We start from the raw sequence: 17,154 nt of genomic DNA, 5'->3' as shown, positions 1-17,154 counted from the left end.
CAACGAAACCATTTCTTAGCGGATATTAATTATGTTACTGATACTGAACGTTGCTTTCGAAATTAACTTAAATCAAATTCATCATATATTTTGTTAGAAACGTGCAAAATGATTAGAGCAATAATAATTCAGTTCTAAGTGAATTAATTGACCTGCTTTTACCTTAGTTTATAATCCGCCCAAAGTTGCCGTTGATAATATTTGTGCTTTGTCAGAAGAAATCATACCAAATATTTATGCATTAAAGATATCACTTAATTTGCGCTAATTAGTGTTAACTGGCATTCATCGAGTTTCTGATATTATCAACGCCTGTCAATTTGCAGGTAGAAAAGAAAGTTAGAAATTGCCAGGCTGGATTCCCATGCTAACATTACCCAAACAGAATTGAAAACGTCCGCATGATATTCATGACGACCTTTTTTTGTTGATTCGTTCGTTAATAACTACATTACTTAATTGCTAGGATTCCTCGTAATTGTTGTCTACAATTTAAATTAATGTTTGTAAACTATAAATACAACTTGTAGTCTCTGTTTTTGAAATACTGATTTCTACTTAATGTATAAAATTTCTGATACATTCATGATTTCCCCCAACAAAATAATATTTGCCTGTCGAAATTCCATGTAAACATGTTATTATGTACTGTCATTATGTTTAATCCCCATATTGTATAATTACTTGGGTGTAATAAAGATCCTGTTTTGTTCTGTTCCGTTCTGTTCTGTAAATTGATTACATTTATTAATCTCTTCAGCATTCTTGCACGCTGTTGCAAATCTTTCTAATTAATACAAGCTTCCATATCCGTTTTAAATGATCGACGAAAATGTGATATTTTAAAGTGAATAAATTAAGTTTCACAGAATAGCGTTACTTCCCATTCATACAAAGTTAGATATTGTAACATGCAAAATACCTTTTTAATTATGTATATCTGTCTGTATTCTGCCCTAAAAATTCGCATGGATATGTAAGATTTAAAATCCAACGAACGAATACGAAAATAAAATGTGTTAAATCGAGTATATTTGTCAGTACAACATGACAAATTACTCATATCCCGGCTTCTGACATCGGCTAAGGTCATTTTGACTTAAATCGTGGAAAAGGTATCTTAAATTTGGCAATGCCATCGAGCTGACCCGCAAATATTGTTATGTGCCTGCAGCTGAAATGTTGTTCCATGAGGAATATGAGACCTTGATGCTTAGTTTCCATTGGACTCCGTATGTTAGTTTGACCTAAGTTTGACTTTATAAACGACATGCTTAACTTGGCATTTTTTATTTTGCCATCATTTTGTACGTCAGACTCGTAATGCCTTCCAAGAAGAACACAATTATGTTTCCTTTCGGTAGAGAAGGTGGCTTTTTGTGTTGTTCGCGATGAATTATACGTGTCAACGTAGGGTTATCTTAGACAGGATTGTCATTTAGCAGTATACGTGATACGAAAATCTTCTTCAAAAAGTAAAACAGACATACCGACAGCGGTCGTGTTTGTTTGTTATGGTGTTATTTCACTCTCTTTTTATGTTAAATTTCATCGGAGGCATGTTTCTTTACTCTTTTTTTTTTTTTTTTTGAAGAAATGATACAGTTGCAATTAAAATCAATTCTAGTATGGGTAGTAGAACCAGGTCATGGTATTCTGATTTTGAAGTAATTTTGTAGTGACCAAATGTGACCGGAAAAAAATATCTCTTACGAAATGTTGCTCTTCATTTTCTGTCTGTTTTAAGATTATTCTTCAAAATAAGCTTAGGGTATAAAAGTTGAAATGGGCCTAGTAATGTTTGATAGTTCTCTTAAAGACGCTTGCTACAGTTTCGTAATTTTTTTCTCAATAATAGATTTTGATTAAATGTTTTGTATTAAAAGATCGTGTTATGATTTATTGAAAAAGGAAATAGAAATACTAAGTCACCAGCTTTGTTTCAATTTAATTTGCCCCTAGATATGGTGCTATTTTTAACATTTTTCAAAACTTCTATACTCCAAAAATATATTTTAATAAAGTACAATAACCAGCATAAATTTGATATCTAAGCATTTTTATAACGGAAAACAATATATCTATTTGAAACATGCTCAAAGAAATCAAATGAAAATGATTTTGTAAAGAAAGGAATACTTGTTCAGCAGACCCAAGGGCTATTTTTGCATATTTTTGTCAATTTTAAGTTGGTACTTCTGCTATTTTATCGAGTTTCACATAATAGAATTTAATCAAACTCTGCACATACCTTTGGTTATGTCTACCTAATCTAAAACAAAAAGAAAATTGATAGGTCACCATATTAGATTTCGCTTTAATCAAATTACAACGAGGTGGGGTGTGGCGGGCATTTATACAACGCAGGTTGGTACGAAATAATCTTTCAGTGTTTGAGCAAATGACTAAGAGATATATCAAATTATCAAACGGCAGATTTCTTAATAAGCAGATTTGAAGGTGTTTCTGAAGTATTTTGATGTCATAGAACGATGAAAGTTTCCGCCTTTTTCCGAACAAAACCTATAGTTTACGAATATGGATGTACGGTATGGGTGATTAGAAACAGCTGTGACTCTATATGCATATAAGATGACATTGGTAAAAATTGAAATCTGGCCAGATGATGGTGAAAATGGGCTACTTTGATTAGAATTTGATAGAAAATGACAAATTTATTGCATTTTTGTTTAAAATGAGGATAAAACCCAAAAATATCACATTTTCACTGTTTTGAGTGTATTTGGTTCAAAACTGCATATTTATAGCAGGTTGATTGCTAATTTATAGCCATCAGAGGTAAAAGTGAACATATTTAACAGTTTAAATGTGTAATCTGTATGCAGATCAGAGTATAAAATATCAAAACAGGGCAAACCAAGGCTGCATTTAGGGTAACTACTTCAAAATTATGTTGCGACACCTATTTTTGACAAAATCTGACGCTTTGTCTTATGGTACTGAAAATGCCAAAAAACCTTACAAACTGTTGATATCAAGCTAAAACCTTATATTTTTTCATGCATTTAGGTTTCTTGTACATTTCAAATGAAACTGGCACAGTGTCAGAGAAAAAAGTGTTTCTTATAGGCATACAGACACTAGATAGAAAAATGGCGCGAATAAAATGGTATTCGCATAATGGCGGATACAAATAGTCCTCAGTTTTTTTTTGCTCTGTAGAACTATTTTCCTTATTTTCTTTGCATTTTTTTTTGCTAATCACATGACAGATCTATGTTTGACATGTAGGTAGCATTTTCATAATGAAATAACAACATGACAAAATTTTTCATGGAAACCTAGATCATACACCACCAGTATAATTTGGGGTCTCATCTTTTAGCTGATTTTGCAGTTTGTGTGTTTCACTGAAATTATTTTTCTTGCATCAAACATGACCCCCACTTTTCTTCCGATTTTTATTTAGCACTGACAATATTCTTCAAGAAAATGTAGGTTACAGACATTTAAAATGGGTTCTGATGTGTGCTGCGGCCATTGGAAATAGGTCAGTTTTATATAGAATAAAGAACAACAACTATTTAGTGTGTTATAACCTTAGAAACACAACCAAATTGGCACGGTGTTGGGGTGAATATCGACCCGTCCGAAAAAACTATCGCGAGCGCCCTTAATACTACCATTTAATATAAAACATAATGAGGATAGGAGATAGCCTTTTCATGCAAGTTTCTTTCCCTTGAATATTAATTGGTGCACTTTGATTTTTATTGGGGTGCTGTTTGGCCACACACTTTACCTTTGGTTCTCCAGACGTGGACATTTCTACAGAATGTGCTCAGCAGTTTGCTGTTCCAGGCCACAGGGACACATCGGAGAAGGAGACAATTTAAGCTTTGTGCACATGTGGGCATTTAACCTGTTATATATGTCCTATGCGAAGCCTAAAGATGATGACTTGTTCCCATTTGTCTATATAGTAGGTGGTAGTAATTCTTGGTTTGCCTTGGCCTTGTCAGTGCTTTGATCATTGTCACCTTCTCCTTGTGAGTAATGGCATTTTATGGCTGGTTATCCGTGGCTCCAAGCTTGGCTAATCTGTCTGCATTCTCATTTCCAGGTACACCACAGTTTGCAGGTATCCATTGTAAGGACACAACTCTTGCTTTGCATAGGCTGAACAGTGCCCTGGAGATGGATGTTCGTTTGGAATTTTCCAGTGCTTGGAGAACTGACATAGCATCGTGAAGATAACCACGTTGGGGCAGGTCTCTGGAGACTCCTCAATGAGTTTAATAGCTTGTTTGATGGTGTAAAGCACCTATACACAGGACTCTAACCCAATGTTAGTAATTTTTAGTTGGAGGAGCAGGGGCTCAAACTCACGACCCCCGGTTTCTTAGTCAAACAGTGTTACCACTGGACCACTGCGTCCACTCTGTAATGTGTATTATTATGCTTTCCTACTTACATCATTGAATCATCGTCCTAGATGATTCACGTGAAAGAACTTTTGTGCGCTGTTTGTTAAGCAGTCTTACACGATTGTAAAAATGTTATAGCTTCGTTATGATAGTCATTCTGTATTTGCAGCAATATACCGCGGACATTTAATTTAGTGGTCCTAAGCCGAACATCAGGTACAACAACAACAATGGCATCTGAGAAGATGAGACAGCTGATTTCAAAAAGGGACGATCTGGAAGCGGAAATAAAGGCACTACATGAAGTCCTTGATTCGGTATTATTTGTAGAAATTCAATGATCTGGGAAAATTTTCCAAAGATGCTGCTACATTCAAATAAAGATAATTAAGAAGTGTATTTGTGCTAGTAGTCGGACAGAAAGACACCGGATAAACATTTTTATTGTTGTCCTTGTTTGGTTTACAACTGATCTTTTAAGTTATAATTATTTGATTACTTTGCTTGCTTTTTTCTGTATATTCTGACTGACACAAATAAAGCTATTAGTTGGACTGACAAATGAGCAGTTGAAAATGATAGTTGCATCTAGGCAAAGAAGTATAAAATACACAGAATGGCAACAGGAGATGATCTGTCATAAGCGCCTGGCACCGCGTTATCAGCCCTTATCTTATTGAAGAGTTTGATCTATTTATTTTTATAGCTCTTTGATCTAGGTTACCACTTAACACTAAACTGTAGGCTGACGTCCAGACTTGACTTTAGACCAATGGAATTTAATCAATTAATGAATGTTTTTATTACACTATTTTGCAGCAAAAGTCAATTGGAATGGATGGACCATTAATAGATACAGAAGGGTTTCCTCGAGCAGATATTGATATATATTCAGTTAGACATGCAAGGCAGAAGATCATTTGTAGGTATTACGTAATTACATGTAGATTATGCCTTTGTTGGTTGAAAAGGGGTATATTGTTAGCTTGACTATATGAAGTATATGGAAAGCTATCCTATATGAATAATGAGCAAATTTGTAGTTTTTAGCTTAACTATTCAAAGAATAAGTACAGCTATCCTACTCGCCACGGCGCCAGCATCACACCTTGGTTAAGTTTTTCATACCAGTCCACATTTTGACAAAACCTTTTGAGACAAAGCTTTGAAATTTTCAACTCTTGTGTACCATCACCATGTCCAGTTTTAGGCAGCAGTACATAACTCAATCAAGGATAAAGCTTTGAAACTATCAACTCTTGTGTAACATCACCTTGTCAAGTTTTAGGCAGCAGTACAGCAGTAAATAACTCAGTAAAGGATTTTGGCTGAATTATGTCCCTGTTTGGACTTGGAAATTGGTTCAGTTTTTGTATAACTCCACGTTTTGTCAAAACTATTTGACATGTGGCTTTGAAACTTGGTTAAGTTTTTCGTACCAGTTCATCTTTTGTGTAAACTATTTGACATGTGGCTTTTAAACTTTGAACACTTACTTATCATCATAATTTCCATCTGTAGGCAAGAATTCATAACTCTGTTAACTATTTTGGCTGAATTGGACTTGGAAATTGGTTAGACTATCCCCCTTATTTTATCGTCATTAGGGGACTATGTAGGCCAAGAACCATAACTCTGGTATGCATTTTGATAGAATTATGGCCCTTCTTATACTTAAAAAATTTGAGTTTCTTGGTTAAAATTTTTGTTTAGACCCACCTTTTCTCAAAACCTATCAGAACTACAGCTTTGAAACTTTGCACCCTTGTTTATCTACTTTAGGGGACTATGTAGGCCAAATACCATAACTCTGATAAGCATTTTGCCATAATTATGACCCTTTTTGTACTAAGAAGTCTTAACTTTAAGTCTTTTCTTACAAATTGTCCAGCACTTGCAGACAAGTGATGGCACCCACAGCTGGTGCTTTTGTTTTAGCTTTATGGTGATAGTTTGCTAAGAAGCATAATGCGTAAGTACATGCCCATTTCTGAACAATTTATTTGTCTTTAAGCTTACTGTATTTATAAAAGTGTACTACCCTAATGAACAACAGCAGTCAGTCAGTATGGAGGATAAGTTATGATACTTGTACATAATCATTGCACTGTTTCTTATCCTCATATCAGTTCTGCCTGCCTTTGGTAACTTGATGTCCTCTCTTTGTTTTGACGGTCATAGGTCAAGGTCACAATGACTTTCAGACTGAAAATCTGTTTCCTCAGCAGTGGTCCTATTTAGGTGATGATTGTCTATGGTCAGTAAACATCCTCTATTGTTCTTGGTTAAAATAGATCAATGGTCATAGTCAAAATGACCCTTAGACTGAAAACAGTTTCTAGGTTTACAAAATGATGACACTTTTAGGTTTGTTGAGTGGTCACTTCCAGGTTCAAAGAGTGATAACTTTAAGATTTGAGAAATGGTCACTTCCATGTTTACAGAATGATCACTTTCAGGTTTGTAGAATGATCACTCTCAAGTTTTCAGGGTGTTCAATTTCAGGTTTGCAGAGTAATCATTTCATGACCCCCCCCCCCCCCACTCCACCCCCAGAAAATCTTTAAAAAAAAAGAGAGAAGAAGGAAAGAAAATGGTTCTTTGAAAAGGGAACATTAGGACTGCATTCAAATTGTGGCTTCTGCTATGTACGCCCCCGACATAATTCATATTTATGTTAATTACCGGTATCTCAAAGAAACAAAGAATTTTACCTTTAAGAACCCCCCACCCTGCGATAAAAAAAAATGGCAGGATCCACGCATGTACTCTTACATGTCTGCAGAGTGATCACTTCCAGGTTCACAGAGTGATCACTTTCAGATTCTAGAAATGATCACTTCCATGTTTACAGAATGATCACTTTCAGGTTTGTAGTATGATCACTTTCAGGTTTGGGTTTGTAGTATGATCGCTTTCAGGTTTGTAGTATGATCGCTTTCAGGTTTGCAGTATGATCACTTTCAGGTTTGTAGTATGATCACTTTCAGGTTTGGGTTTGTAGTATGATCGCTTTCAGGTTTGTAGTATGATCGCTTTCAGGTTTGCAGTATGATCACTTTCAGGTTTGTAGAATGATCACTTTCAGGTTTGTAGAATGATCACTCAAGTTTTCAGAGTGATCACTTACAGGTTTGAAGAATGATCACTTACATGTTTGTAGAGTGATCTTTCAAAGGTTTTAGAGTGATCTTTCAAAGATTTTAGAGTGATCTATTTCAGGTTTGCAGAGTGATCACTTACAGGTATGCAGTGTGATTTCTTACATGTCTGCAGAATGATCACTATATGATTTGCAGAAAGATGTCATTTTCTGGTTTGCAGAAAGATCACTTACATGTTTGTAGAGTGATCTTTAAAAGTTTTGTAGAGTGATCAATTTCAGGTTTGCAGAATGATCACTTCCTGGTTTGCAGAGTGATCACTTTCAGGTTTGCAGAGTGATCACTTTCAGGTTTGCAGAGTGATCACTTTCGAGTTTGCAGAATGATCACTTACAGGTTTGCAGAGTGATCATTTACATGTTTGTAGAGTGCTCTTTAAAAGGTTTTTAGAGTGATCTATTTCAGGTTTGCAGAATGATCACTTTCAGGTTTGCAGAGTGGTCACTACTTTCAGGTTTCCGAAGTGATAACTTGTGGTAAGGTTTGCAAAATGATTAGTGTCTGATTTACGGAATTGTCTTTTTCAGGTTTACAAAACGATCACACAGCATTGATGGAGGAAATTGAAGAAGAACTGTACAAGATTCATGCTGAGGCAAGACTGGCATCACAGGGCACAACACAAGAACCAGACAGCACACAGGAAGTTAAAAAATTTGTTGTCAGGGAACCGATAGGAACTGTGATGAGTGTTGATGAAGGTTCACCTGCAGAAATGGCCGTAAGTCATAGCAGATATTTTTCTTCAATGTTTGTCTGTAAATATGTAGAAGTATTCTATTGCATTGTGCATTTTCCTTTTCCTATTTATTTACTTGAGACACATGGAAAAATAATATTTGATGCACAATTTCCTTGTGACATGATTATTTCTTAGATTTCTCTTTATCCTTTAGCCTTCTAATGGCAAGTGAGTCTGCCTTTGGGACCAGTGCAAATCAAGATCAGCCTGCATGTCCGTGCAGGCTGATCATGGTTTGCACTGTTTGCTATTAAGTCAGTAAATTTTCAGTGAACACACCTTTGATAAACAAGTGGTACTGCCCAAATTGAATGATTGACCAGTCCATTTTAGAAATTTAGCAGGGTAAAGGTTAAATATTCTTAAGTAATCATATTAACCACATCAGATAGAAGGACTCGGAGTGTGGTAATAGGAATATTGTTTCAAGTTTTTGTTGGTTCCCTATCATAATATCTTATATCATTTAGGACTTTTAGTGGCCAAAGTTTGTAGGAATCTGTATGGTCAATAGATGATCCCAATAAACTTAAGGATCAGTTGGTCTAATGTCAAGGTAACAGTGACCTTGAGACAGAAAATGGTTTCTGATTAATAACTAGAGAACACTTTGGCCCAGAGTGGTCAAACTTTATATGGCGACTGCATTTGCTCAATAGATGACCCCTATTTTGGGGGAGTTGGGTGAGGGGGGAAGTAGGTTGAAGGTCAGTGTCATAGTGATCTCGAGTCTCTAGACTGTTTCAAGTAAGAAACTTAAGAATGCTAGTGCTTGCAGTGGTGATACTTCATTGGATGCCACCCTTGCTTTCAAGGTCATCATGTCAAACTCAAAGGTCACGGTCACAGTGATCTTGAGACTAGAATACTTCCTTATCAATTACAAAAACATGCTTTGGCCTAGGTTTGTCGAATTTCATAGGATTCCCTGTGGTCAGTAGATGGTCCTTTGTTATTTTGAAGGGGGATGAAAATAGTGACCTTGTGGTTGAAAATGGTTTTTGATCAATTGCTGTAGAATGCCTTGGCATAAGTCTATCAAACTTTATACCGTATTGTCCATGGTCAGTAACTGACCTCTATTATTTTGGAACAGGACTTCAAAGGTCAAGGTCACATTGACCTTGGGAATAAAAATGAATAAAACTTTCATGATTCTCTATTGACAGTATATGACCACTATTGTTTTTGGTGTAATAAGGTCAAAGGCCAAGGTCACAGCATACTCAAGCCTGAAAATTACACACCTGGTTACCTCCAACAGGCTTTCCTGTGATGCATATGCCTTTTACATACAGCTCTAAAAAAAGTCGTGTTAGTGTTAACCTGATTTTTAAACCATTTAAAACATAAAAATTTACAGCTCACTATGAGAAAAGTCTGAGAATCTTTCTGTCTGTTTCAGATGAAGAGCATCTATCTTTTTATACCTCTGTACATATATTTTGTGCTTCCGTACATATATTTTGTGTTTCTGTACATATATTTTATACTTATACTTCTGTACATATATTTTGTACTTCTGTACATATATTTTGTACTTCTGTACATATATTTTGTACTTCTGTACATATATTTTATACTTCTGTACGTATATTTTGTGTTTCTGTACATATATTTTATACTTCTGGACATATATTTTGTGTTTCTGTACATATATTGTGTGCTTCTGTACATATATTTTATACTTCTGTACATATATTTTGTGTTTCTTTACATATATTTTGTGTTTATGTACATATATTTTGTACTTCTCTACATATATTTTGTACTTCTGTACAAATATTTTGTACTTCTGTACATAAATTTTGTACTTCTCTACATATATTTCTATTACAGGGTCTGAGGGTGGGAGATTCGGTGGTACAGTTTGGTTCTTTAACAGCTGACAATTTCCAAGGATTACAGAATATAGCCACTGTTGTACAACATAGTATTGATGTAAATATACCAAGTATTTCCTGGTCTATTTGCTGCTTTTTGGTTATAAATAGATAATACAATATGATGTCTTTTGTCACCAAAATAATCAGCATCTGACAAACTCCTTTAACAAAAATCATTGATGCTGAAAAAGTTGAAGTTTTAAGGTTATCTATATCCCTTCCTCAAGTACATTAAAGGGAATTCCTATAGTTTTTTATGCGCATCTTTCTGCACAGCCGACACTTTCTATGGAAAACTGAACTGAAGTCAACATTTGTTGAAACATGTTACAGACAATCTTAAATATGAGGAATTTTGAATGAAATAACATTTTTGATAAATTATATCAGTAATCAGATGTTGATACTGGTTTATGTTGTATTGACAAGTATCATGCCTGACAGGTATCTTGCTATTTTTGTGGTTGTGTTTACACATCGCATTTTAGTACAAAGACAGTGTTGTTCATATAATGTAAGATAATTGACTTAGTACTGATAAGACAATATCACCTTTCAGATTATTTAGTATTCAATTATAGAAAGAATTAAGAATTTTTAAAACTTTTTTTTAACTTTTAGCAGACATACATGTAATCAATTTGGCCAGGTTCGCGCCATTTCCGTCCGAACAGGTGTTGTATTCTAGCGGTCTTAACATAAAATTTAGCCTGGTGACTCATACATTTTTAGCCATTTTTATGCTCACAATACAATTATCTATACACAAGAAGAAAAAGAAAAAATTCTATGAAAGAGTTTTTTCAAAATTAAAAAAAAAATTCTTCACTATGGGTATTTTTCATTGAAAAAAGTTCACAAAAGTAAATATGAAACAATAGTTTTTTTCATTTGTACCCATTATTGTAAGGATAGAGTATTACAAATATGACTATGATATCAAATAAGTATATAATAAAATCTGTAAAATGAAAAAAACGTATTGTGCTGCCTGGATGTATATTTTGGTTGGTATTTATAAAAAAGCAGAAAATTATGAAAATGTTGAAAAATCGCTGGAAGTTTCAGCAACAGTGGGTATGTTCAAAACAATTTTTCACAAAAACAAGCCTGGTGACCTATTGTTTTTATTTGTTCATTGTTTTTAGCACAAATTTTCCTATCATATATGTGAATTTAAAAAAATTCTATGAAAGGAAAAAAACTATAGGAATTCTCTTTAAAGATGGAAGGTGCAGGGATATGGCTGAAATATACAAATTGGTGAATGTTCTTGTGCAAGGTTACTATTTTTCAAAAGTAGTTCAGTTATATATGTTCTAGATGACTTACCAGTATTCATATGTTTTGGTCAGTTCAAGCTCCCTAGAGAATGAGAGGAAATACTGTTTTTGTTCTTCCAGAAATCTCTACCTGTAGCTGTGGTAAGGGACAGTATGGCTGAAATAAAGTTGTCCATCACACCAACAAGATGGAAGCCTGATAAAGGATTATTAGGGTATGTATATTTCTAGCCTACCTAGTGGTGATAGACAAGGATGTCCGGGTAGGAGATCACCTTATTTTTTGCTCTAAGGAAAAGACAAGCTACATGTGTACATAGTGACATACGATGTCTGCATGACGTATATTTTACAATATTTTTGAAAACGTGCAATAAGATAAACTGTAGGCAAGAAAAGTTATCCAACATTTATGTCAGTTTTATATGCTTATTTCTAAACTATTTTATGATATAGCAGAAAATTAGACCAGTGTCATCAAAAACCCTGCAATAAAGAGCTTTCTGGTTATAATCTCGCTGTTAATTTCTTGAAACTTGCTTATTTCTTGTTTAATCATTATCTCGGAGACAGTATATTAGGAGTAATTTCTACTTTACTTAAAAAAAAAATCATTTGGAAAAGATGTCAGTTATTTATTATGAAAGGTCAATACAGTGACAGAATACATGAAAACGGTTTAGGTTAATCAACTTCTGTTACATATGGTAAGTGAAGATCTGTTGAAAAATGGTTGTTAATTTTGTATCAAAGAAATTATGCATAATTCCATTATATTTCTTGGGTTTATTTCAAGGTGCAATATCAAGCCAGTGAAGTCCACTACGACCCGGTAGCTAGACAAGGAACATGCAGCCTTCTATATAGAAAGACTATTGAAGTTCCTTCAAGTTTATTGCCAGTTCTAATAGATCACAGGATGGGATGGAGGAATGTAGTTCTATTTCAAAGAAGTTATCTGAGTCTTACGATTGAATGTTTTTTGGGGGTATCTTTTTTTTTGTAAATTTGATACTTGTTTATCGTTGATTAGTCTTCAGTTAGCTTGAAGAACAAATTATTGTATTTGTTGATATCTGGTACCGAAGGTATACAGCTCTAGAACTATCAAGTAAAGATCTTGTGTGTTCCACTTTGCCTCCATTTTCATGAAAAGTTAAGATGTTAGTTGAAAGGAAATTTAAAATATATATAATAAAAAAAAAATTGTGGATAATTTGCCAGCTACATGTTCATCTGGAGGTATATTAAAGATGCATCTTGGTAGGAGCTCGTGGCAGCTGTTGAAAAAAGTTGTTCAAATGCAGTAAAGCTTTAAGACACTTCCAGGTAAAGCATCTGGCTTTAAATCATGAATACATGTGTATCGAAATTTTTAGCTTGACTATTGGAAGAATAAGGAGAGCTGTTTTAGTCGCCCTGACTTCTTAACTACAGCCCCTATAATCAAACGTCACATAAGGGACACTCTTATGACAGTTTAGGGTTAAGTGCCTCAAAGGTCAAGGTCACACAGGTCAGATATTGTGATCGTGCTAGTTAAAATTTTATTGTGTCATTATTTCATTTTATCTTAAGTTCTTTACTACTGCCCCTATAATCATCAAACCTCACGACAGGATTGGTCTTGGTTAGGGGTAGATATGGTTTGGTTTAGAGTCGGGTACCTTAAAGGTCAAGGTCACTGGGATAATTGAGCCGCGCCATGAGAAAACCAACATAGTGCGTTTGCGACCAGTATGGATCCAGACCAGCCTGTACATCTGCACAGTCTGGTCAGCATCCATGCTGTTCGCTTTCAAAGCCTATCGCAGTTAGAGAAACCCGCTAGCGTACAGCATGGATCCTGACCAGCTTGCACATCCGCACAGTCTGGTCAGGATCCATGCTGTTCGCTAGCGGGTTTCTTGTTCGCTAGCGGGTTTCTCTAATTGCAATAGGCTTTGAAAGCGAACAGCATGGATGCTGACCAGACTGCGCAGATGATCCATGCTCGTCGCAATTGCACTATGTTGGTTTTCTCATGGTGCAGCTCATATGATATTGCAATAGTGTTCTTCAAAGTTTTATAGCATGCTTCCCATCTAGACTTTAACTCATATATCCTGGTACTGGTACATGTCATATCCCTATTTTAAAAACCCTACCCCCTCCCCTCCACCACCCCACAGACAAAAATTTACTTAAAATTCTTTTATATCACTTGCACCAACTTTCAGCTCGTATTGTTTCTTAGATTCCCTGATGTCCCCTGTCTTCATCTGCCTCACACCCCACTCCCCAAGATCTTTTTTTCATCCCTCACCCCAAGATCTTTTTTTCATCCCTCACACTGTCTGGTTTATATCTTCTGATAATAAGGTATAAGTAAACATTTTTGAAATGTTGAGCATGCTCTTGTTCCAATAGCTCTTGTTTTTAGATGCTGTATAATTTAATGAGAAATAGGAAAGAAGATATTAGATAATTTATATTATATTTGTCTTGTATTTGTGCTTTATGCCAATCAAAGCAGTTAAGATTAATTATTTAATCTGAAGTAATTTTCTTTTTAGCTCACCTGTCACAAAGTAACGAGGTGAGCTATTGTGACAGCTTGATGTCCGTCGTGCATCGTCTGTCGTGCGTCAACAATTTGTAAAAAATTTTCTTGAAAACCACTGGGCAGAATTACACCAAACTTCACAGGAATGATCCTTGGGTGGCCCCCTTTCAAAATTGTTCAAAGAATTGAATTCCATGGAGAACTCTGGTTGCCATGGCAACCAAAAGGAAAAACTTTAAAAATCTTCTTCTCAAAAACCAGAAGCCCTAGAGCTTAGATATTTGGTGTGAAGCATTGCCTAGTGGACCTCTACCAAGTTTGTTCAAATCATGACTCCGGGGTCAAAATTGACCCCGCCCTAGGGGTCACTTGATTTTACATAGGAAAATTTTAAAAAATCTTCTCAAAAAGCAGAAGCCCTAGAGCTTAGATATTTGACATGTAGCATTGCCTAGTGGACCTCTACTAAAGTTGTTCAAATCTTGACCTCCGGGTCAAAATTGACCCCGCCCCAGGGGTCACTTGATTTTACATATGAAAATCTTCAAAAAATTTCTAAAAATAAACCAGAAGGCCTAGAGCTTAGATATTTGACATGTAGCATTGCCTAGTGGACCTCTACAAAATTTGTTTAAATCATAACCCCCGGTGTCAAAATTGACCACGCCCCAGGGGTCACTTGATTTTACATAGGAAAATCTTAAAAAATCTTCTTCTCAAAAACCAGAAGCCCTAGAGCTTAGATATTTGTTGTGAAGCATTGCCTAGTGGACCTCTACCAAGTTTGTTCAAATCATGCCCCCAGGGTGAAAATTGACCCCGCCCCAGGGGTTACTTGATTGTACATAGGAAAATCTTAAAAAATCTTCTTCTCAAAAAGCATAAGCCCTGGAGCTTAGATATTTGACATGTAGCATTGCCTAGTGGACCTCTACTGAAGTTGTTCATATCATGACCCTGGGGTCAAAATTGACCCCGCCCCAGGGGTCACTTGATTTTACATATGAAAATCTTCAAAAAAATTCTCAAAATAAACCAGAAGGCCTAGAGCTTAGATATTTCACATGTAGCGTTGCCTAGTGGACCTCTACAAAAAAATTTTAAATCATGACCCTCGGGGTCAAAATTGGCCCCGCCGCTGGGGTCACTTGATTTTACATAGGAAAATCTTAAAAAATCTCCTTCTCAAAAACCAGAAGCCCTAGAACTTAGATATTTGACATGTAGCATTGCCTAGTGGACCTCTACTAAGTTGTTCAAATCATGACCCCGGGGTCAAAATTGACCCCGTCCTAGCGGTCACTTGATTTTACATATGAAAATCTTCAAAAAATTTCTAAAAATAAACCAGGAGGCCTAGAGCTTAGATATTTCACATGTAGCATGGCCTAGTGGACCTCTACAACATTTGTTCAAATCATGACCCCCGGCATCAAAATTGACCCCGCCCCAGGGGTCACTTGATTTTATATATGAAAATCTTCAAAATTTTCCTAAAAATAAACCAGAAGGCCTAGATCTTAGATATTTGACATGTAGCATTGCCTAGTAGACTTCTACAAAATTTGTTCAAATCATGACCCCCGGGGTCAAATTGGCTCCACCCCATGGGGTTACTTGATTGTACATAGAAAAATCTTCAAAATTTTCTAAAAAAAAAAAACCCAGAAGGCCTAGAGTTTAGATATTTGACATGTAGCATTGCCTAGTGGACCTCTACAAAATTTGTTCAAATCTTGACTCCCCAGGGTCAAATTGACCCAGCCCCAGGGTTACTTGATTTTGCATAGGGAAATCTTCATAAATTTGCTAAAAATAAACCAGAAGGCCTAGATCTTAAAGCTTTAGCTAAGAAATTTGTTCAAGCAAGCAACTGTACTCAGGTGAGCGATATAGGGCCATCATGGCCCTTTTGTTGAAAACATTCCCCTTTTTATCACCTTCTAAGTTATTAGATCTCCTGGTATTTGTCGAACAATAGAGTGGACAGGAAATATATCTATTGATAGAGCAAAAAACAGTTTATTTGATAAACTGGGGTGAATCAAATTTATCTACATATATGTTAAGCATCTTTCTTACATATAACTTACTTGTTCTTTTCATGTTAACATTGATTTTAAATTGTTTCATGGTGAAGAAATAAAAATTAAAAAAAGAATTTTTGTTGCATATTAACCCATACCATTGATTCTGCCTTTACGACCAGTGTAGATCATGATCTGCACTGTTTCCCATTCAGTCAGTATATTTTTGGTAAGCACCCCTTTTAACAGTAAATGGTACTGTCCAAATTAAAAAATGGACAAGTTCATTATAAATATTTTAAATTAGAAGGGTATTAAAGGGTTAAAGACTGCTGAGTTCATTGAATCTGTATAAGAATAGCATTGAAATAAGTAAATTATCGATTCCAGTCTGCTGGTTATGTGACAATGCAAGATTTTATAATTAGATCAAGTCCTTTGTTGCTTCAGTTTTAATTCATGGAAATATTTCAACCTTTATTGAAGAATTACTGTAAAAGTCTTTTTTTTTTTTTTGCGAAATTTTGCAATTGAACCTCGTGAATTCATCTGTCTCACTAAAATTTCAGTCTTAATATTATTAAGTTTTATTTATACATGTATATAAATACCGGAAAATCCCGATTTCGATGAGGCAACCTCACAAATTCAAACTCGCGAAAAAAAATCGGAAATAGGCAAATCGCGGAAAAAAAACCAGCAAAATAGAAGACTTTTACATGCATTTGTATGCAGTGAAAGAACATTTTTAAATGAATTTAACACTTTTGTGGAATCTTGATTATATGCAGCTTTTTTTGTCCTTACTAAAGTTCATGAACAGTTTAGTGAACCTTACCCTTTGGGTTATCCAGAACGTCTTAATATTTCCAGTTGCAAAAAAATATAACAGCAAAGTTTGGTTCTGCTTTGAAGCCATTACCTCATAATCTGATTCTTCTAACAGGGACACCTCTGGTTTTATTAGCAAAGTGAAGAGTGTTTACCATAGCTCTGAAGAACTATATTGTTACCCTAGATGTGACATCTTTACATACAATTTGCATACGGTTGGAGGTGCATGCAGAAATTGTGTAGGGAAGGTTCCCTCCTGGAAACTTGTGTTGAAATATATGAACT

General features: G+C 35.2%; 1 protein-coding gene across 1 annotated transcript; it reads left to right on the top strand.

Moving 5' to 3' along the window:
- Positions 1–4,548: 4,548 nt before the first annotated feature.
- On the top strand, positions 4,549–16,169 carry LOC123560544 (26S proteasome non-ATPase regulatory subunit 9-like). Its single transcript, XM_045352712.2, has 6 exons — positions 4,549–4,705; positions 5,208–5,310; positions 8,080–8,273; positions 10,134–10,235; positions 11,584–11,678; positions 12,260–16,169. Exons 1-6 carry the CDS (start codon positions 4,619–4,621, stop codon positions 12,297–12,299), a joined length of 621 nt encoding a protein of 206 aa, XP_045208647.2. The 5' UTR covers positions 4,549–4,618; the 3' UTR covers positions 12,300–16,169.
- Positions 16,170–17,154: the final 985 nt, after the last annotated feature.

This window comes from Mercenaria mercenaria, chromosome 10 (assembly GCF_021730395.1).
Source record: "Mercenaria mercenaria strain notata chromosome 10, MADL_Memer_1, whole genome shotgun sequence".
NCBI classification, from domain to species: domain Eukaryota; kingdom Metazoa; phylum Mollusca; class Bivalvia; order Venerida; family Veneridae; genus Mercenaria; species Mercenaria mercenaria.
The sequence above is the reverse complement of the archived record's forward strand: the minus strand, read 5'-3'. Positions and strand labels throughout refer to the sequence as shown.